At 36.6% G+C, this 24307-nt stretch overlaps 1 protein-coding gene across 3 annotated transcripts in view; it reads left to right on the forward strand.

Annotated features, from left to right (window-relative positions):
• LOC311286358 (glutathione hydrolase 1 proenzyme-like) overlaps positions 1 to 24307 on the forward strand; it is a 38728-nt gene that overhangs the window by 13712 nt on the left and 709 nt on the right. For all 3 annotated transcript variants that reach the window (XM_084402542.1, XM_084402543.1, XM_084402544.1), the window contains exons 5-13: positions 9093 to 9182; positions 9627 to 9816; positions 9987 to 10147; positions 10244 to 10393; positions 11401 to 11531; positions 13358 to 13551; positions 15406 to 15521; positions 21523 to 21638; positions 24188 to 24295. In XM_084402542.1, the coding sequence (XP_084258668.1) occupies positions 9093 to 9182; positions 9627 to 9816; positions 9987 to 10147; positions 10244 to 10393; positions 11401 to 11531; positions 13358 to 13551; positions 15406 to 15521; positions 21523 to 21638; positions 24188 to 24295 (1256 nt within the window). The remainder of the gene's footprint in view (positions 1 to 9092; positions 9183 to 9626; positions 9817 to 9986; positions 10148 to 10243; positions 10394 to 11400; positions 11532 to 13357; positions 13552 to 15405; positions 15522 to 21522; positions 21639 to 24187; positions 24296 to 24307) is intronic.

Consider the following 24307-nt stretch of genomic DNA (forward strand, 5'->3'; position numbering starts at 1 on the left):
AGCATTATTGAAGACACCTGATGTTAACAAGCAGAATCACTGAAGAAGAAAATCACAAATTGTAAGTTACCATTAAGGTGATGGGTGTTTGCTTTAGTTGGGCTCTAGACCATTATATGTTTATTTTAATACTTACTGTTGTTTGTCTGCTGTTATTGATTTATAACAGTTAAATGAACAAAGTAAAATGTTATTTTATAGTGTTGGTTATGTTTTTACATAATCATGCTGTGATCTGAAAAAGGAAACTTATTGAGATAGTTTGGTTTAACTTGTTAGCTGCAGTTTAGTGATCCTTCAGCCTATGATTATCAGTACTTTACTTATAATTCAAAATATTTAATAAACATTTTTCTGATCAAAAGACATTCAGATAAATTCATTTAAAACACAGACATCAATAATCAGCCTGTGAATTTCAACAATGGTGACAATAATAAAGCATGTTGCAGTGGCTGCCACCAATCACAACTCATTAATGGCTCCCATCATGCATTGCGGTATGAATAAATTATGATCTGAATTGTCTATGTCAGTGGTTCTCAACCCTGCCCCTGAAGGACCCCCAACACTGCACATTTTATTTGTCTCCCTAATCAAACACACCTGATTCAACTCATCAGCTCATTAACCCATGTGATAATGAGCTAATGAGTTGAATCAGGTGTGTTTGATAAGGGAGACAAAGAAAACGTGCAGTGTTGGGGGTCCTTCAGGGGCAGGGTTGAGAACCACTGGTCTATGTAATTTACTTTTCCTAATTGAATATTCTGCTCCTCACCACTGTTGAGATGCATAGACTGAATCTTGACATCTGTGTGTGCCTACAAGAACGATTTTTTTTTTTAAACAACTTTTAAGAAATCCTTTATATTATATGAAAAATTCTGGCCATTTATGCAGATTCACTTACCAACAACATAAATCGAAGTCAGAAAGAAGGATTTTAATGAGTTCAGTGATCAAGTTCAAATGATGATTGTCATAACATAACCAACACCATCAGATCACTTTTTTCTTTGTTCAACTGGTGATTATAATTCAGAAACAACAGACAAACAAAATTTAAAGTTAATAATATAAGGGTCAAGAGCCCAACTAAAGCAACCATTGATCGTCATAACGGTAACTTACAATTTGTGATTTTCTTCTTCAGTGATTCTGCTTGTTAACATCAGGTGTCTTCAATAATGATCAATCATCACTAAATTATTCACTTACCGGTAATTATCTCATTAACGTCAACACTCTTGAGTGTGGACTCATACACTCCCAGGAGTGTTAATTTAACACTGGAGTTTTTGCTGTGTACAAAGAGCCGTAGTTAACTGACAAGCTGAGCCATATCGCATTAATTATTGCTGGCGATACGTCCGCGATATTAATGCGATATGGCTCAGCTTGTCAGTTAACTACGGCTCTTTGTAGTAAATGCCGCTCCATCTGAAAGCAGGTGATGGCGATTTACTACTAATCAAGGAACCGGCTTTACTGACGAGATGCGCATAACCATAGGCGCCGATTTATGTTTTCCTCCGTGGGTGCTCATGGGCGTTGTCAAAAAATGTTTGCATTTCAGAACCTTAGGAAATGGACAGCGGCCGACACGAACACGCACACCTATTTACTTGATAATAAAGCCGTAAAGTAGGCTATCTTTCAACTCAGGACAGCGCCACTTCTCACAAATACAGACAGGATTGGAGATGAAAAGTTTAACTGACACGTAACCGCGATCAGCTTCGTGGGAAATTAAGAATCAATGTCACACAACAGAGTCCTGCACGGGTCCGATTTAGTAAACCCGCAGTTCTTAAAACTGCATCCGACCCGTTTACCGACAGCAGCACTAATTTAAATCCGCACCCGACCCGAAATAAAATCAGTTTACTATCACACTTACAAATTTTTTATTGTTTATTGCCAGATCATACAGAAGTTATCACACAACCATTAACACAATGACAACTTCATCCGGTACATGAAGAACATAGCTAACATTACCACAAAACTGAGTAGCCTTATAACATTTTACCAGTCGAACAGACGCGGCTACAATACTATATCTGCCACGCAATTTCGTCTAGCCTACATCTGACAATGTTGGGTTCAAACACGCCCTGCACACCACACATACTGAACAGTGTTAAATTTGACAAATACTGTTCTATAGAACGGCTTGGTTTGTTACCACAGTAACAGTTATCTGCGTGCTTCCTCAGCGATGAAGTTCCACATTTGCGGCTATCCGAAAACGCATGCAGCAAGCCTTTCACAACATTGTTTTCTTCAGTTTTGTCGACAACTTTACCATCTCCACTAGCTATTATTTTCTTCACCTCCTCAGCATCCATCTCGACGACTGCAAGCAGATCGCGCGCGCGGTTATGATGACTTTTTAAAAGTGAAAGTAGGTATAGAGACTCCTTGGAGGGCGTGTCGCGTGGGCACAAATAAACTGATGTGGATTTTAAATTATTTTATTAACTTGAAATACAGGCATATTTTTGTAGATGTGTTGCTAAAAATGTGCATATGTTTTACGTTTGCACGTGATTGTTTTAAGCCCGTGTTTAGACCCGTGTTTCCCCCGTGTCCGACCCAACCCGCACCCGTTTGAGCAAAATTTGTGGGTCACCTGAACCCGTGCAGGACTCGGTCACACAAGTCCACACAGTAAAAAATATATTTGTTGACTCACCATTGCGGTTAATTCTTCAGGAGGAACGTACGTGTCTCTGCGTACAGAGCGGGGTCACTAAAGAGGCGTTTTCATCCGAGAAACGCTGTGATTGGTGGATAGGATATGGAGCAGGCGACTGACAGCGACATAACCAATCACAGTGTGACAGACGCTTCACATAGCACCAACTGCAATGTTTAATTTTAAATGAATGTAACTGGCAGTTTGGCACACGTGGGTGCTCGGTATTTTACGTGGGTGCTCGGTATTTTCCGTGGGTGCTCGAGCCCCGGAGCACCCACGGTATCGGCGCCTATGCGCATAACAATATCGCGATTTAAATCGCCCAGCCCTACCTGTGAGTTTATTTGGCTCCAGACTCAAGAGTGTTAAAGTTAATGAGATAATTAAGTGATTGTTTGAGTGATGATTGAGCATTATTGAAAACACCTGATGTTAACAAGCAGAATTACTGAAGGAGAAAATCTCTTTTTAAGTTGACATTATGGTGATCAGTGTTTGCTTTAGTTGGGCTCTTGACCCTTAAACTAATAACTTTAGATTTTGTTTGGCTGTTGTATCTGGGTTATAACTCTCAGATGAACAAAGAGAAACGTTGATCAGGTGGTGTTGGTTATGTTTTGACATAATCATAATTTGACCTGAATCACAAAACTTGTTTAGAGAGTTAAGTTTACCTTGTTGATTATAGCTGCCTGTGATTCTAATATTATGCCATGTTAATCATGTTCAATGTAATCAGAAAGATTTCTTGAAAGTTGTTCTGATCAAAAGACTTCGAATAATTATATTGTTTGGACACACTTACACCAAGAATCAGCTTGTGATTCTCAACAATGGTGACAATAATAAAGCATGTTGCAGTGCATTCTGGGTGCCACCAATCAAAACTCATCCATGGCTCCCATCATGCATTGCGGTATGAATAAATTATGATCTGAATTGTCTTGTTTTCCTAATTGAATATTCTTTTTGTCACCATTGTTGAGATTCATACACTGAATCTTGATGTCTATGTGTGCCTTAAAGAAAGATGTTCTTTTTCTTTATCAGAACAACTTTTAAGAAATAATTTGAATTATATTGAAAAATCTGGAACTTAATCTGTAGAATTACTGTGATGTTGTAATGACCAATATACATTTAAGTCAAAGATTAGGCTCTAATTGAGTTCAGTGATTCAGATCAAATTATGATTATGTTAAAATATAACCAACACCATCTGATCAACTTTTCTTTTTGTTCATCTGGCTGTAATAACTCAGATCAACAACCAAACAAAGTCTAAAGATAATAATTTGAAGGTCAACTGCCCAACTAAATCGAACACTAATCTCCATAACGGTGTCTAAAATTGTGATTTTTCTCCTTCAGTGATTCTGCTTGTTAACATCAGGTGTCTTCAATAATGCTCAATCATCACTCAATCAATCACTTAATTAGCTCATTAACTTTAACACTCTTGAGTCTGGAGCCAAATAAACTCCCAGGAGAGTTCATTTAACACTGGAGTTTTTGCTGTGTGAGTTCATGGGTGGAATAAACATATGGCAGGACTTTTACTTTCTGACCCCTGGAATCTCTACCTCTGCTGGTAATGCTGTTTGTGGAGTTGTTTAATCCTCCTCTGCTGATATCTTGAAAGATTTAATGTCTTCTTTTCTCTTCAGTTGATTTCATCTGTGGCTGGAAGTCAGTTGTATTTCTTGTGTTTCTCTTTTTTCTGTTCTTGTTTCTCTTTCATTCAGTGATTCTGCTTGTTGACAGCAGGTGTTCATCATTAATGCCCAATCATCACTTAATTAATCACTTAAGTATCTCATTAACTTTAACTCTGTTTCAGAGTTATTTTAACTCTCTGTAGAGAGGGACCAAATGTTCTCTGAGCAGAGATAATTTAACTCTGGGGATTTTGCTGTGTAGATCACAGATAACGCATGCTTTACGATGAGAAGTGAAGAAAATGCCACCTCTCAAATAAAGACAGCGTCTAATTGGTCAGAACTGATCCAGGAGGCTGGACAAACATTTGAGTTTAAAATCTTAGGACCCAAACCAAGCTTGGGGGGAGAAGAAAAAGAGAGAAGAGATTCAAAAACGATCATGGAGAAGCCATGACGCAGTAACCAGATAGATGAGTAACCATGTAGACGAGCAGAGACGAAAGAACCCAAATTAAGATCAGAGCCCAGTCAACACTTTGATCTCACAGTGATGTCATCATGTGGTCACACCGTCAGCAATCTGAGTTCACAGTGATCTAAAAGTGTAACCTCACAGCGCTCTCACTGTGTGCTCAAACTGTGACCACAATACCCACATAGCAACATTGTGTCGGCCCAGATCCGGCCCACATCTGGCACACGTGGAAAGATGATCTGGCCCACATGCAGCGTGGAATTACGGCACTTGGGTGGGCCACTCCTGTTTGCCAAATCTGGGCCACAAGCAGGCCATAGCAATGCCACATGTCAGCCAAGAGCAAAGAAATAAACCAGAACTGGACCTTATCTGAGCCACAAAATCTGTGTATATTAAATATGAAGTCATCTCAGCCCGTTAACAAAAATAATCACTGAAAGAAAGAAGAGAACAGAAAAAAGAGACGAGCAGAAACACAAGAACTACAGCTGACTTCAGCCACAGCCTCAGATGAAATCAACTGAAGAGAAAAGAAGACATTAAATCTGTGAAGATCTCAGCAGAGGAGGATTAAACAACTCCACAAACAGCATTACCAGCTTCACTTATTACTAACCAGACTGACTTTATTTCTGTCAGACGTCTACAGAAGTTTTATTGAGAATTAACAGAGGTTTAACTCTAATGTGTTTCATTTGAAGTCACCATAACAGTGATTAGTGTTTCCATTAGTTGGGCTTTAACTCGTATTATATCTTTTATCTTTTTTGGCTGCTGTGACAGTGTGTTTGTCAAACACATTTGCAGCAGCAAAGAAAGTTAAAGTGAAACGAGATCAGGTGATGATGGTTACCTGTTGATGGTTTTATAATCATCATGAAGTAACCTGTTTCACTGAGATAATTTGAATCTAACAATTGTGTTGTACCAATAATATATTCTCATTACAAACCCTGTGTTACTGCAGCATGAGTTCCAGCAATATTATAACAATCAATTAGAAGATTTTAACAAACATGAGCACGAAAAATTACTGTTCGATAACAAACACAGACATCAATAATCAACGTATGAATCTCAACAATGGTGACAATCTAAAGTACCTTGCTGCAATGCATGCTGGGTACCATCATTGTACAAAACTCCCAGCATGCATTGCAACATGAATAAATTATGCAGCTGAATTGTCCTATTATTTTCATTCTAAATATGTGCTTTTATTTTTTGGTGTTGGTTTTTTTTTTTGTGACATTTAGTAGCTTTTCAGTGATGTTATGAATTAATCTGTTTATCTAAAATATATATATATATATATTGTCACCCTTGTTGAGATTCATGTGCTGATTTTTGATATCTCTGTGTGTCACGGTGGATTCATTTTTCATGTTCGTTAAAATCTTCTAACTGATTGTTATAATATTGTTGGACCTCACACTGCAGTAACACAGGGTTTGTGATGAGAATGTATTATTGGTACAACACAGTTGTTAGATTCAAATTACCTCAGTGAAGCAGGTTACTTCATGATGATTATAAAACCATCAACAGGAAACCATCATCACCTGATCTCGTTTCACTTTAGCTTTCTTTGCTGCTGCAAATGTGTTTGACAAACACACTGTCACAGCAGCCAAAAACGACAAAAAAAATATAATAAGAGTTAAGAGCCCAACTAATGGAAACACTAATCTCTGTTATGGTGACTTCAAATGAAACACATTAGAGTTAAACACCTGTTAATTCTCAATAAAAACTTTTGTATACGTCTGACAGAAATAAAGTCAGTCTGGTTAGTAATAAGTGAAGCTGGTAATGCTGTTTGTGGAGTTGTTTAATGAAGTTGGAGCCTGACATCAAATGTTTAGACGTCAACCTAATTTTCATTTTTAACTAAAATGTTCAAATCCAATAACATTTATAGCTGGGGTGACCTCATATTGTGACCATAAAATGAGCACACAGCGAGTGCGCTGTGAGGTTACACTTTTAGCTCACTGTGACCTCACATTGTGGTCATATGGAGAGATCACTGTGAGATCAACGTGTTGACTGGGAAGAACATGGGTTAAACAGCTTCATTCAAGCCATCTAACTACTCTCGTCTCGATTTTCTTTCTTTTCTTAGTTTTCTTTTCTTTTCCGTTGTGAGTCTCGGTTCTAAGTTAAGTTTTGCGCCAAAGTTTCGGTCCACAATTTGCCTGCAAAGCCTGCTTCAAAGACTTTCCATCCATCCGCCAGCACACCACGTGATTGGCCGCCCCAGACATCTTTCCTCACTCTCTTTCTTTCTGCAACTTGTATGAATGTGTGTGCGTGTGTTTGTGTTAGATATTAGTTTTATGTGTTAGAATAATCAATAAAGTCTTGTTTGTATTTTAAAGAGAAGTGTTACTTGTGTTATGTGCTTACGAGTCATTTTATAGGCTATTATTTAAAAAATATGATTAATTGTCAAAATAATTGACCGATTACTTGATCATCAAATTAATCATTAGTCACAGCCCTGGATTAGTTAAACCATTTCAAAATTAATCTGAATCTGCATCGTTTTGCATTTTGTGACTTTCAGTCACTGTGACTCTAAGTAAAAAAAATATAAGTCATATATTTTATCATTGAAGATTTCTTAAAAATAGTCATCTCTTTCTTGTGAACCCAATATAGTGTATTGTCTTGTCTCGTGAGCTAAGTGTATCTTCACACCCCTAAAACAAAGTCCAACCCTAAACTCTAAAAATAATAAATGGGGTAGAATCCCCCAACACAGCACTACATCCTAACCACAACATAAACCTTATATCCAGCCCCAACATCTAATTGATTAAAATAAATGTTGTTCCAGAAATTGAAAAGATGTTGATCTAGAAACCCATTGGATGAAAACACATTCACACCTGGTCAAGGTATGGTTTGCTAATACAAAATTCCCACATTTGTGCCCAGGTAAATGTGGCAGGAATTGTTTCTCATGGCACTTGACTTCAGGCTGCTCTGGGGAAAACCACTTCTTTAATAATGCACTATAAGTTGCTTTAAGTTAAAAAAAGAAAAGAAAAAAACACTACCCCCATCCTCCAGCTCTAGCAGAGAGAAAAGAGGCCACAGTCTAGACATCATTACTATTATAAGAATACGAAACATTTTACACAGATTTCAATCAAGCCATCTTTTGAATTAAAAAGATATGATCATACTGATAGGAAACGAGACACACTTTCATTCAAACATCTAATAGTTATGACAATTACATGACTATATGGGATCTAAGCATATCAGACACACATATAGGTTGTAGACACAATATAGAATTATGTAGTTGCACAATGTTTGATTATAAGTCCATCAAGAATTGTTTTGGGATGATTTTATGTATTTTATAGGTAAAGTTTCAGTCTCTATGGTTTTAAGAGATTTCAAACCCTGAGGTCATTCAGAGGTCCTTAAGAAGAAGGAGTTTGTTTTTTATATCTGTTGTGGGCTCGAGCAACTTCTGCTGTTATCTTGGTCGGGCCCTGAGCTATGCCATCTCTGAACCAATCAGTCTTTTCCAAACCATCTAATATTGACAACGTTCTTCCATTAGTTTGGCCATAAAGTTCTTAGCGTAGACTGGCTGGAGCCTGGTTTTATGGTTCTGGATTGGTGATTTGCATTCTGGAATGTTGAGTTCTGTGTGGAAATATTTTTGAACAAATCACCTGGAAGATTTATTTTTGAACAAATCACCTGGAAGATTTATTTGTGTTTGGTTCGCCCTCAAACCTTACAGTTATGTTACTGGAGCCTCTGCCGTCATTATGTTAAGCCCACCCACCGACTCTATACAAAATGTGATTGGCCTGACTAGAGTTTGTTTTTTCCAGCTCGAACATAGTGTCGACCCAGATCCGGCCCACATCTGGACCGTGTGGAATCCATGTGTACCAGATGTGATTCGGATTTGGGCCGACACTATGTTGCTGTCTGGGTTGTTAACCGTTTATTAAATCTTGCGAGATCTAGTCACATCCCTACTTTGTTCCTTTTCGTACTGTTTAGCAATATGAAAGAGAATAAGAAAGGGCAAAAATGAAGTACCTCATAGAAATATGATTGCTTTCTTAAAGCTGCACCACAGCTTGCTATTACAGATCTCAAGCTAGAATCTTAAATTCTCCAGTGTCCTTTTTGACCAAATCACTGCAACCTTTTGACCACTGGGCCACATATTTGTGTTAAATTCAAAGTTTCATGCTTTTACCTCCAGGAAAGGTGGAGACAATTAATGCTAAAGAAACCGCTCCAATGAATGCTTCACAGAACATGTTTGGCAGTGACCCTGAGAATGCAATATCAGGTAAACCACCATAAATCTACATATCTCCAAATCCATCCTCCATGATGGCTTTACAGCACAGATTCAGTATAAGCACATTAGTCCACACATTAAAACATGAACCCCCAGTTTCACAGTCAAGGCTATAGCTAGTCTCAGATTAAAAGTTTGATCTGATTTAACTGAAAGCAACTTGCACTGAGAAATTTTTAAATATGTCAGTGCAATTGTTTTGTCTCAAGATGTACACCAGTAATGTTTTTTCTTCTTCTTTTTCTAAGGAACATATTTAATATAAAAGCTACTTAAATATCCTAATTAAACTAAGGCCTAGTCCTGGCTTAATCTAAGTCTTGTCTGTGAAACCAGGTCTAAAGCAGCTAAGTGATGTCTCTGATGATTTCTTGCGTGTTTGGCCAATGAATGACTTGACCATTCCTCTGTTTTATATGAATCTCATGCCAGGGTTGTATATCGCTGTGCCAGGAGAACTGCGTGGTTATCAGATGGCACACAAAAGACACGGGAGACTGCCATGGAAGGAGCTGTTTGAGCCCAGTATAAAGCTGGCAAAGGAGGGTTTTCCGATTGGCAAGGCCTTGGCTGATGCCATCAAGGAGACTAGTCACACAATTCTGAATAATACAGCATTGTGGTAAGAATATATAATTTTGTAAACTAGAAGAAAAGAAAAGAAAAAAACACTTTTCAGTGGCAAATATCCTGAAAGGCAGATCTGACTCTATTATGTCTATATTTACACCAGGGTCCATAAAGCATCAGCCTTTTAAATTTTATTTCATGATCTTCTGTTCTTCTTTCCAGTGAAGTGCTTTGCGACTCAAATAATAACCTCTTGAAGGAAAAGGACATTATAAGATTTCCCAAACTAGCTCTCACCTATAAGACGATCGCAGAAGAAGGACCAGATGTCTTTTATAATGGGTCATTAACTCAGACTATAGTGGATGATATCAAGGCTGCAGGTTATTTCATGCTTATTAAATTTGACTCGTATCTAATGGATCTAGTGACTTAATTTGATGCAAATCTGTCTGAATCTTTGTTTTCTCGTAACACAGGAGGCATTATAACACGTGAGGACCTACTGAATTATAAGTCAGTGCTGAATGAGTATGCATTAAACTTTACTGTGGGGAAATACATATTTCATGCTCCTACAGCTCCATTCGGTGGACCTGTACTCGCTCTGATACTCAACATTCTCAAAGGTCAGTGTGTGTGTGTCTGTGTGTGGATTACAGGTTGGGAATGCTAAGGCTCTTTAATTACTAGGGCCATCTTCATTCAGGACCGGCCCATGGTGACATAGGCAGTTGCCTAGGGTGCAAAAAATGATAGGGGGCGTCACACGAGAGGATTTGCATCTATTGTGCCATTAACCTAATAAAGCACAACAGTTGATGTGCATGTGAGAGAGTTCAATTCAGAGCTGTATACATTCACTATATGATTGTCCAACACAACATGTCCCGACCCTATTACATCTATTCAAATTACCTTGAGTTTGTTCTTAAAAAAGCCAGTTCATGCCATCATATTTTGCTTGAATTACTGAAGATGTTTAAGACATTTAAACTTTAAAGGAGAACTCCGGTCAATTTCCTGTTTTCGGTTGAAGTCCAAAGTAGTCTATTGCCGAGTTCACGCGCGTGATCATAGGTAACTAAACCTATGCGCATGAACTCGGCAATCGACTACTTTGGACTTCAACCGAAAACAGGATGTAAACACAGGTATTTGCGCTGGCTTAAATAACATCATTTTTATACATATCTTTCACATCTACTGCAGTCAGATTCACTCGTGTTCACTCTGAAGGAATCACTCACATTTTCTGTGCACTTGTAATGACACATCAAGGATGTTAAGAGGCTAAAAGCAGGTTTAAAACTTGCCCCATTGAAGTCAACAGGGTGCAAATTTTAAAAATAGAATAACTCGGTGTAGGCAACACCGATTTTTGTCGTTGTTCTCTGTATTGACAGCACTCCAAATGTACAAAAAAATGAGCTCAATGTTAAAATTGACCGGAGTTCTCCTTTAAGATCACATCAAACACTTCTAAAAAGCAACAATTGTGAAGGACCAAAAGACTTGTACAGTGTGCAACATGGCTTTAGTAATATCTCAGAGTCTGTGTTTAACCTTAGTCTATAGTCTTTAATTATTTCAATGTTTTAAGGTTCATCTCAAATAATTAAGCATTTAATTGCAGGTTACAACATCTCAAGCAGCAGCGTGTCCACTGTAGAGAAAAAGACTTTGATGTATCATCGTATGATAGAGGCGTTCCGCTTCGCTGATATACAAAAGAAAAACCTGACACATACTAAAAACATCACTGAGGTGAGTTCAAGTCTACCTATATATTCCTTGGACCTATACTTGGGATATTTGGAGGCTAAAGGGATGTGTTAAAAGGGAATAGTTCACCAAAAATAACAATTATGGGACCAAGCTCCAAACACATATAAAAGTACCACAGATGTTGGATCAATAGCCTTGTTGGCAGCGGTTTGACATATAGCACGACCCCAGTCCGGGTCCCAACTCAGGATGCTTTGCTGATCCTGTTGCACACTCTCTTTGCTCTGTTGTTTCTTGTCTCATCTACACTGTCCTTCACTGATTATGTTATATTATTGTTTACTGATAATGTTCCCCTCCACAAATTTGAACTGAACGTGATGTGAGCGGTGAGTGGTGTGCACCAAGGGGAAAGCCACCTCAGATCTCAAAAACAGTATTTCTGAATTGTATTAAGTATCTTTGCAACATCTGATCTAACACACAGCAAAAACTCCAGTGTTAAATTAACACTCCTGGGAGTGTATATGAGTCCACACTCAAAAGTGTAAAGTGTTAAAATATGAGTGTTAAATTAACACTCAAGAGTGTTAAAGTTAATGAGATAATTAAGTGATTAATTTAGTGATGATTGAGCATTATTGAAGACACCTGATGTTAACAAGCAGAATCACTGAAGGAGAAAATCTCAAATTGTAAGTTACCATTAAGGTGATGGGTGTTTGCTTTAGTTGGGCTCTTGACCCTTATATGTTTACTTTAAATTTTGCTTGTCTGCTGTTATTGATTTATAACAGTCAGATGAACAAAGAGACAATGTGATCTGATGGTGTTGGTTATGTTTTGACATAATCATGTTGTGATCTGTAAAACAAAACTTATTGAGATGGCTTAACTTGTTAGTTACAGCAGCTCTGTGATTCTACAGCACATGATTTTCAGTATTTTTCATATAATCCAAAAATATTTCATAACCATTGTTCTGATCAAAAGACTTTCAAATGAATTTATTTAGAAACACAGACATCAATAATCAGCCTGTGAATCTCAACAATGGTGACAATAATAAAGCATGTTGCAGTGGCTGCCACCAATCACAACTCATTAATGGCTCCCATCATGCATTGCGGTATGAATAAATTATGATCTGAATTGTCTGTGTAATTTACTTTTCCTAATTGAATATTCTGCTCGTCACCATTGTTGAGATGCATAGACTGAATCTTGACGTCTGTGTGTGCCTAAAAGAAAGATTTTTTTTTTAAACAACTTTTAAGAAATCCTTTGTATTATATCTAAAATTCTGGATATTTATGCAGATTCACAGTTATGCTGTAATCAACAACATAAATCTAAGTCAGAAATAAGGATCTTAATGAGTTCAGTGATCAAGTTCAAATGATGATTGTCATAATATAACCAACACCATCAGATCACTTTTTCTCTTTGTTCATCAGGCAGTTATAAGATACAACAGCCAAACAAAATCTAAAGTAAATGTATAAGGGTCAAGAGCCCGACTAAAGCAAACACCCATCACCGTAACGGTGGCTTACAATTTGTGATTTTCTCCTTCAGTGATTCTGCTTGTTAACATCAGGTGTCTTCAATAATGATCAATCATTACTAAATTAATCACTTAATTAGCTCATTAACTTTAACACTCTTGAGTGTTAATTTAACACTCATATTTTAACACTTTACACTCTTGAGTGTGGACTCATATACACTCCCAGGAGTGTTAATTTAACACTGGAGTTTTTGCTGTGCAGGAGTAACTTATCTTAGTAACTTAGTAACATTTATCAAAGCTTTTCCTTTTCCTTGTTCCTATATTTATGCATTTTGTCAATTTTGTTTCACAGTTGATCAAAAAGATGATCTCAGACCGCTTTGCGGACGAAAAACGGAGTGAGATTAATGATGACATCAAACAAACCAGCTATGGTGATAAGCTAAAGAACACTGATACAGTGCCTGATGACCATGGCACATCTCACCTGTCTATTATCGCAGAAGATGGGAGTGCAGTGGCAGTCACCAGCAGCATCAATAACGAGTAAGAGAAATATAAAGAGAAAAGGGGATCAGTGTTTCTTAATCCTGGTCTTGATCTAACACACCCAGATTCAGTTATTGAGCACTGGAATAACTCTCTACCAACTGGTTCTAACAACATGTTGAAAGCTGTCAGAGAGTCATTAGCCGCATTTCAATTACAGATTTGCGTAAATCTTTTGCGATGTTTTCTAAATGTCGATAAAAAACTATTGCGAAATGGCAGTGTTTCCATTAACCGATGTTATTATGCCACTGAAACATAATTTCTTCCTCTCACAAAAAGTCATTACAATAATTATGGCAACGGATGTTGGTAAGTTTAAATTCTTTTTCCAGCCACTGCACTAACCATTATTTTTAATGAAGGACTGGTAGACGTAGGCGTGTTATCCAAGCATTAATGGTAAGGAACAGCCCCATACTGTATACTTTTGAGCGGCACATATGAGGTATTTCTGGCTGTTTCTCCATCATATTTGCTTCAAGGTGTTGATTGTGGTATTCTTTGTGGTTTAGCATCCAGTATTCATGTAATTATTTTGTCTTTTATGAGTTTAATAAAGAACTATGTCTCGTTTTATGTCCAAACACACCACACCAGGTGACCTGTAAATCCTCAAAAGCTGTTTCCATTGCAGTTTTGCAAAATATTCCTTTTTCGAATTGCTTGAAAAACACATCATGCGAGCGAAAAAACTTTTTAGCGATATATGGGAGTTTTTGCAAAATTTACATCTTTCCATTGGCCGTGTTTTCAATTCGTTATTTCAATTTGCGCAATTTGAAGGGTAATAGTAACGCGGCTAGTGACTCTCATGCAACTTCCTACATGTTTGATATTTTCAGAGTCTTCATAGTCCAGAGGGAACAAATACCTCATGCACCTTTATATGGTGGGATTACTGCATGAACTACATTTTAATGTTTCTATTCACTTCTATGTCTATGTTCACATAGTGCTCCGGTTCTTATTTTTCATCAAGCAAGAAATTCAGCAAAATCATTCAAGTCAGCTAATGAGACAAAGCCTTTAGCAATACTTATATTAAACACTGCTAACAAGATTTACTCAACTGAGTAAAATACAACACTTTTTTTTTAAACTGCACTCTTCCGTTCAAAAATACAGATTAGATTTTAATGTAGAATAGATATTAAAAAACAAGATGTTAAAGGTGTCCTTGATCATGATTTCTCTTTTTTAACTTCGCTATGTTGCTGTTTGAGCATACACAACATCTGCAAAGTTGTGAAGCTCAAAGTTTAAAGCAATGGGAGGTATTTTTTTTTTACAGAAATCTCTTCTTAAGAGTACATTGCTGACTACAACAATCAGCTTTTTAAGGACTACAACAATCAGCTTTTTAAGGACTACAACAATGCTTACCTCCACATCAGCTACCTAAATTAAACTAACCATTCAGAAACGTTCTGTTGCATTCTACATGTTCACTTCTTCTTAAGTCCCTGCATCATTGTCCGACTCTAGTTTGAACATAAAAGGCTAAAAGTTTTTGAAATCTTCAGTACATGTCAATGTGAGGTAATGCTAACACATGAGCTCATGAAGCTCCGCCCTCACGGGAGCAGAAGCTAGTTAGCATTTAAAGGGACACACACAAAAACGGCACATTTTTGCTCACCCTCAAAAAGTGACAATTGTAACATGCTATATAAATATATCTGTGGGGTATTTTGAGCAAAACTTCATATACTCACTCTGGGGACATCAGATAATTATATACATCTTTTGAAACGAATATTATAGGACCTCCTTTAATACGTACGTTTAGTGTATATATTTATGAAGCGTATTTGCTTTGTTATCTGGATCTTTTTTGTGTTCTCACAGGTTTGGCTCTGGAGTGATATCAAGCTCAACAGGCATTATATTTAATGACCAAATGAGGGATTTCATTGATCCTGAGGTGAAAAATGGAGTTGGCAAAATCAAATTACTTGAACCAGGTAAAACATAAAATAAAAAAAGTTGCAGTCTTATGAGTTATAATATTAACTCTTTCCCTGCCATTGATGGCATTTTCTGTAATTTATGACAAAACGCTTCCCCGTCGTCGACAAAAATTTCCGGCTATCCAATTTTTTACTGAAATGCTGTATGGGCGCTATTACGCATCTTTTGGAAGAGTACAGAATCTCCAGATCAAAACAAGCAAAGAAGAAGCAGAAAAAAAACAATAGAAGTATTGCTGACATACAAATAACGTCATCATAAGACATTAAACAGTATATAAATCAAAACTGCCTAATGTTCCTGAATGAAATATCAACCTATAAAGAGGGAACGACTGTGAAGCATTAGGTGTGGTGATGGACACAATCTACTCCATCTGTGTTTTGATCATCATTCTGAAATCAGATCCGGACGTAGTCTTTGACAAAACCACTATTTTCTCAGCTTTTTGTTTTTATGAAACTTGCCCACATTCAAGTGTTGATAAACAAGTAATAAAAACTCAGTGAGTGTTTTAGCGCAATTTTCTCACGTCATGGGATCACAACACTAAGAGATAGTAAATGAAAGAGAAAATAAGTTGCTCGAGAATATAACTTTCTCTTGAAATTCAAATGAACTTTCTGAAATCAAATCAGCAATGGATAATAAAAAAGGCACAATCACTTGACTAGTTGAACATCATTTTTTTATTAGCTCATTATTTTTTACATCTTGTGTTCACTCAATATCCTCGATTTTCTCTGTATCAGCTTCCTTTTCTGCTTTGTCCTCTTCAGATTCTTCCTTCTCTTCTGCTTGACTATTGGCTTGTGACTTTGTAAACTCTTCTTCTGCTTTCGAGATATTTGCCAAAACATCCTCTGAAAGCCACGAGTCATCGTACACTGTAAAACCCAACAAGTTAAGGTAACTCATTTCATTTGAGGCAACCGATTGCCTCAATTCAATTAAGTTTATAAAAACAATAGTTATGAGTACTCTGAACTTATTTTAATCGAGTTCACTAAAATAATAATATTTCTTAATACACAATTAAACTTTACACTGCATTTGATTACTTTATATAGCTGAAACTTCACTTTATTGAGTAAAAACAGTGACATGACAAACTTTAAATGAACTCAGAGCACTTGCAGTTACTGTTAGCTCACAATGTCACACACAAAGTCAAATTCAATAAGTTAAGCTAACTTATTACATTTGAGGAAACCGATTGCCTTAATTCAATTAAGTTTATAACAACAATAGTTATGAGTACTCTGCAATTATTTCAGTTGAGTTTACTAAAAGTAGATATACATTGCAGTCAAGAAATTAAGTGATTAATTAAGTGATTATTGAGCATTAGTGATTAACACCTGCTGTTAACGAGCAGAATCAATGAAGGAAAGAGAAACAAAAGAACTACAACTGACTTCCAACCACAGCCTTAGATGAAATCAACTCAAGATAAAAGACGTTTAAATCTCTAAAGATCTCAGCAGAGGAGGATTAAACCACTACACAAACAGCATTACCAGCTTCACTTATTACTAAACAGTTTGACTTTTGTCATGCGTCTACAGAAGTTGTTATTGAGAATGAACAGAGGGTTAGATGCTAATGATTTATTGAGTTTAATTTAAAGACACCATGATAGTGATCAGTGTTTGCTTTAGTTGGGCTCTTGACCCTTGATTTTATAACACTAGTTTTTCCTTTGGCTGCTATAACTGAGTGTTTATAAAACACATTTGTTATGGCACATACGTCAAAAGAAAATACGAGCATGTGGTTGTGTTAAGATGATAAAAATCATAATTTAATGACTTGATTCTCTGATCTTTTCCAGAGCCTAATCTCTGATTAGACAGGTGATGTATTACTTGTATTATTCATTATAATAGAACTGATTCTGCTGTAAGACCCATTGTTGTGACAATCAGATTTTAAAAACCTCTATGGTATCATGCTGACTTACACAGTAATCAAGAATCAGCATATGAAACTCAACAATGGTGACCATTAAAAAATGATTTATGCCGCAATGCATGCTGGGAGCCATGGATAAGTTTTGTATTATGCTAGTACCCAGCATGCATTGCAGAATGAATCATTTTTTAATGGTCACCATTGCTGAGATTCAAATGCTGATTCTTGATGTCTGCGTGAGTCTTAGTAATGCAATACCTTTTCTGTGAAACTTTTTGTGCACAACTCTTTGTAAAATCCTTCATATTATCTGATGGCCACAACATGGCTAGCTCTTATGCTGTAGAATCACAGTTTTGAGTAAAACTAATATGTTACCCTTTTAATCAGAGATCAGACTCTGAATGAAATCAGTGAATCAAGTCACTAAATGATGATTGTCATCATCAGTCCTTCACCATCAACACCCGATCAGACTTTTCCTTGCCTTTTGTGGCATAACAAATATGTTTTATAAACACTCAATTATAGCAGCCAAAGAAAATCTTAAGTGCAAAAGTCAAGGGTCAAGAGCCCAACTAAAGTAAACGCTGATCTCCATCATGGTGATTTAAATGAAACTCAAATAATCAACTTCTAAACCTTTGTTAATTCTAATAAGAATTTCTGTAGACGAATGGCAGTAATAAAGTCAGTCTGGTTAGTAATAAGTGAAGCTGGTAATGTTGTTCGTGGAGTTGTTTAATCCTCCTCTGCTGAGATCTTGAGATATTTAATGTCTTCTTTTATCTCCAGTTGATTTTGCTGTGGCTGGAAGTCAGTTGTAGTTCTTGTGTTTCTCTTTCCTTCAGTGATTCTGCTTGTTAACAGCAGGTGCTCATCACTAATGCTCAATCATCACTTAATTAATCACTTAATTATACAATTATCATTCTGGGATCTAGAAATGTTCTATAACTCATTCAGTTTGAGTTCTGTTTCAGTCATTCAAGTTTCGGTAATATTTGAGTGCTGTGAACTCAATTGTATTTATTACATATTACTGTTAGGTTTTACAGTGTACACAGTAAATTCCACAGTGTTAAATCAACACTGCTCAGAGCAAATATGGTCCCACTCTACAGAGTGTTAAAGTAACACTAAAGCGGTGTTAAAGTTAATGAGATAATTAAGTGATTAATTTAGTGATGATTGAGCATTATTGAAGACACCTGCAGTTAACAAGCAGAATCACTGAAGGAGAAAATCATAAATTGTAAGTTACCATTATGGTGATGGGTGTTTGCTTTAGTTGGGCTCTTGATCCTTATATATTTACTTTAGAGTTAGTTAGGCTGTTGTATCTGAGTTATAACTGCCAGATGAACAAAGAAAAAAAGTGATCTGATGGTGTTGGTTATATTATGACATTCATCATTTGAACTTGATCACTGAACTCATTATGATCCTTATTTCTGACTTCGATTTATGTTGTTGGTTACAAAATAACTGTGAATCTGCATAAATATCCAGAATTTTGTATATAATATAAAGGATTTCTTAAAAGTTGTTTAAAACAAAAAAAATCTTTCCTTTAGGCACACACAGATGTCAAGATTCAGTCTATGCATCTCAACAATGGTGACGAGCAGAATATTCAATTAGGAAAAGTAAATTAAATAGACAATTCAGATCATAATTTATTCATACCGCAATGCATGATGGGAGCCATTAATGAGTTGTGATTGGTGGCAGCCACTGCAACATGCTTTATTATTGTCACCATTGTTGAGATTCACAGGCTGATTACTGATGTCTGTGTTTCTAAATAAATTAATTTGAAAGTGTTTTGATCAGAACAATGTTTATGAAATATTTTGGATTATTTGTAAAGTATTGATAATCATATGCTGTTAAAATCACAAAGCTGCTGGTAACAAGTTAAACCTAACTATCTCAATAATTTTCATTTTTCAGATCACAGCATGATTACGTCAAAACATAAACAACACTATCAGATCACACTTTACTTTGTTCATTTTACTGTTATAAATCAATAACAGCAGACAAACAACAGTAAATATTAAAGTAAACATATAAGGGTCAAGAGCCCAACTAAAGCAAACACCCATCACCATAATGGTAACTTACAATTTATGATTTTCTCCTTCAGTGATTCTGCTTGTTAAAATCAGGTGTCTTCAATAATAGTCAATCATCACTAAATTAATCACTTAATTATCTCATTAACTTTAACACCGCTTTAGTGTTACTTTAACACTCTGTAGAGTGGGACCATATTTGCTCTGAGCAGTGTTGATTTAACACTGTGGAATTTACTGTGTAGAAATCAGATCCGCCTGATGAGGAAGCCATTGGTGTGGATGTCGCCATCTTTTGTCGCTTTGCTGAACGTTCTTCCATTTATTTTGCAACAACCTCTTGTCGTTTTCTCATATATTCTTGCTCCTTCTCCAAATCTTGATCGATACCTTCATTGATTTCTTGCCGTATTTCAGTGGAATTAATTGTGCTCATGACTCTTGTGAATACCTTCCTTACGTATTTCTGTGGAACAATAGTTTTATAGGTGAAAAGGCAATATTTTTCTTATTTCCCTTCATATAAAGTTTTAATTAATTTTTGAAGCACAAAGGAAAGATTTTTGATCAATTCTTTTTTCTAATATTATTGTAAATTTTAGAAGCTATCGATTGCAATTTGTTTCAACTCGATAGCTATTATGGTTGCTGAGAAATTAGCAAAAAACTGATTTTTTTCTGGAATTTCCAGGAAATCCAAAATCTTTTCCTGGATTTTTTTTGTGCGTTCCCGAGATTAGACCTTCCTTAACATAATGCCGAAAACCCGAAGTCTCTAGGTGGTCTGGTTGAGGAGTACAGTTCTATGCATAAGTTTAGACACCCATGCTAAAGTTGACTAAAAAGAGGAATAAAAAATCATCTTTTGGAAATTAAACTTAATGCCTTAATTTTAAAAAAATAGGAAAAATCCAACCTTTAAGGACACCAATTTTCTTTGTGAATGAATAATGTATCGTAAATAAATAAATGTTCTTCCTTAAAATACAGGGTGCATAAGTTTGGACACCCCTATGTTCAATTCCCATAGAGGCAGGCAGATTATTATTTTTAAGTATTTTTTTAAGTATTTTTTTTAGGATACTATGCATCCTGATAAAGTTCCCTTGGCCTTTGGAATTAAAATAGCCCCACATCATCACATAGCCTTCACCATACCTAGAGATTGGCATGGTTTTATTTCAGTTAGCCTAATAGCTAGTTTGATTTGCATTGAGAGATTGGCATGGGGTACTTTCCATAAGATCATCTTTCAATGCAAATCAAACTAGCTATTAGGCTAACTGAAATAAAACCATGCCAATCTCTAGGTATGGTGAAGGCTATGTTATGATGTGGGGCTATTTTAATTCCAAAGGCCAAGGGAACTTTATCAGGATGCATAGTATCCTAAAAATAAAATAAAAAAAAATACTTAAAAATAAAAATCTGCCTGCCTCTATGGGAATTTAACATAGGGGTGTCCAAACTTATGCACTCTGTATTTTAAGGAAGAACATTTATTCATTTACGATACATTATTCATTCACAAAGAAAATTGGTGTCCTTAAAGGTTGGATTTTTCCTAATTTTTTAAATTAAGGCATTAAGTTCAATTTCCAAAAGATGATTTTTTATTCCTCTTTTTAGTCAACTTTAGCATGGGTGTCTAAACTTATGCATAGCACTGTAGATAGAAGTGCAAGATTGGTGCGCACAGACAGAACAGAAATCATGAGTTAACAATCGCAATTTTGTCCGGTGGAAAATTGCGCTAAAAAGAATGCATGAATGCATGACTTTTTTAAAACAGAATCTTTGTTCTTTCTTTTGTTATACTGCATGTTCAGATATTCATACATCAGAATATTCTGGAGTTTTGTAAAGATTTGTGAAAATTATCAAAGATGCTGCCGTTTACTGGAAGCAAAAAAAAAAAAAAAAAAACGCTGACAGGGAATGAGTTATAAATAATAAATAAATAAAAATTCACATGTAAATGACTATTTGTTTTGACAAGGTAAATGGCCACCTTCATCTATGTGTCCCACAATAATATTGGACAAACAAAGCAGACAAGTCAGAATGGTGGTTGGAGGTTCAGGTGGGACAAATATCACCACTGCAACTGCTCAGGTAACAAAACAAAAACACTTAAAAGACACACTAGGTAAGATTTTTTTTTTTCAAAAACCATTAGAACAATGTTATATATTTAGTTGATTTGTGTACTTACATTATCCCAAATGTTTCTTAGAATGTTTAAATCCAGAGAAATAAGCAGTTTCAACCCGGACCGTGCCTGTGCGTCGCCTATCAGTGACATTATACCCACGTTACCCCCGATTTCCGAGCCATGTGTCGCGTTCGTCTCTCATTAGCAATCACTCCAGCAGCCTCGTTCTGCTAACAACGGCTTTCATAACGTTAATAAATCAATAAATTAATAAATCTAGTCCATCGTATTCTCCCCGATTGTAGAGGTGAAGACAACAACTCCCATGATTCAGCCAAATCAAGGCGTCATCAAGCTATGCCTTTGTTTTGAATACGACCTCTGGCGAAACATTACTTAGTGTGCCTTTAAGAGAGCTGAACAATTAACGTATTCCTCAACTTTACATAACAGCACATTACAGAAAGCAACATACATTTTTTTTTACATTTGATTATTCTGGATGACTATTCTGAACTTGAAAAACATTTGTTGATTCTGAATATGTCAAGGCTGGGGTGAAGGGAAGAGGCGAGGACTCAATAATGCAGAATATGGGCTTTTATTTGATAAAAAAACGAACAAAAACTACCCCGAGCGGGAAAACAGGACCGGCAGCAGGACTTGACTTGACTTACAAGGCAGGGAAACACACAAGTGGGGACATTTGAAGATGATCTGGCACAGGACTGCAAACACAAGGAGAATTAGACCCCGTTTACTTTGAAAAAGTATAACCCCATGGTTATTTTGAAAAAACTGAGACATTTCCCTTCGTTTGTGCCCTTCGTTTACACGCAAACAGAGAATTCACCTCTGAAAACTATTCTTTCTAAAAACTCCGGCCAGAGTGGAGATTTCGGAAAACTTTGTTTGCATGTTTGCATGTCAACTGACATCCGTTTCACACATACTCTGTGTCCAGTGCGTATACGGTGCAGAAGCAGCACGCGATACAGTGCTTTCACATTTGCAGTGCGTAACCCACGGCTATACCACAAACACATTTACTCACTATTTTTCTTTCAAATCCAGAAGTTATCAGCAACTTTTATTTAAAAAAAAGTTTTGTCAGCATTGCGATTCTCTTTGTACACATATACATGCTTTAATAGACGTGTTCACGTTTAAACACAATTTAAACACCATATTATTCAATGCATTACTTCTATGTAGATTTATATATTAAGTTGCTCAAGCAAGTTGGTCAAATATTTAAAGGTCCCATATTGTCAAAACTGAAATTTCCTGGCTTTTTTTCATGATAACAGAGGTCTAGGGGCTGTGAAACTACCATATAAGTTTCAAAACAGTCGATCTACAGACACATGCACACAGCCTGCATAAAGTAGCTGTGCCTTTTCACGAGCCGTTGTGACTTCGGTATAAATGTGACGTCAGAACTGTAGTTTTCCTTGCTTTACCCCGGTCTTAAAGTAAAAAGATTACTGTGAAAACTAGTAATATTTAATTAGATACATTTATGGTGAGATTTGCTACATTTTATTTAATTAAATTAATTTAGATTATTATATTTTCATGTCAATCTGTGTTCATTTTGACCACGAACCATCCGCTGTCACTTTAATCCAGCGTTTGCAGCACACAGCAGAAATAGACTCGGTGTGGAAACGATCGTTGCACTGCTTTATACGCACCGCAACTGGAACGGATTGACGGACTGCAACCGCGTGCAGTGTGAAAGCTCTGTAAACCTGTAAACATGGGTGCAGAAAAAAATACACACCGCATACGCAAACGGAGAAAAACTGAGTTTTAGGCAGCTGACGTCACATTATGTGACAGAACTTGCACCTGCGTCAAGAGAAAGAGGAAGTGATACATTGCTGTTGTTGCTATTTTCGGGATTCTGATTGGCTAACGTGGGCTTGAGCTTACACTGTCACCTACAGGTCTGGCATGCTCTTGATGGCAAATCTACACGGGTTCGTGTAAACGAACACTTTTCTGAAAACTGCAGGTGTGCACGATGTTATTTTTGAAAACGGAGAGGGTGAAATGTCTGTTTATTAAAATAGCCAGTCACGTGTAAACGTAGCCTAAATGGGGCAGCAAACAAAGAGGGTAACGAGGGAGGACCCAATATAAACAACATTTAGGCCCAAGCTAACTCGAAACTGCACGTTCACACAAGACAGCACACGAGAACGAACGAATGCTTATACCATGCGCTCACAACAGAAGGCAAACACTCAGAGCATGAGTGTCCGAATCTCGACACAGAACCGAAACCAAACTAGACCGAAGTCCGAACACCACCAGGACGAGACGAAAGCAGTGTCAGATCTCTGTCACCAAAACAAGAATAAACAGACCGAAGTTACAGAATAGGCCAACGGATAAGGTTATGGGTTTTAATAAACAATAGGTTTGTGTGATATTTAAACCTATTTGTCTTTTATCTAAAAAAAAACCCTTTCCCCCTGTCCTGTCCTGTCTCTCATCCCAGGTGATCCTGAACTACCTGTTCTTTGACTATGACCTGAAGAGAGCTGTTAAAGAACCCAGATTTCAGATCAGACCAAATGTGACAAATATAGAAAAAACGTTTGATGAGGTAGGATTCTTA

The sequence above is a fragment of the Rutilus rutilus genome (genome assembly GCF_951802725.1).
Source record: "Rutilus rutilus genome assembly, chromosome: 2".
In the NCBI taxonomy this organism is placed as follows: domain Eukaryota; kingdom Metazoa; phylum Chordata; class Actinopteri; order Cypriniformes; family Leuciscidae; genus Rutilus; species Rutilus rutilus.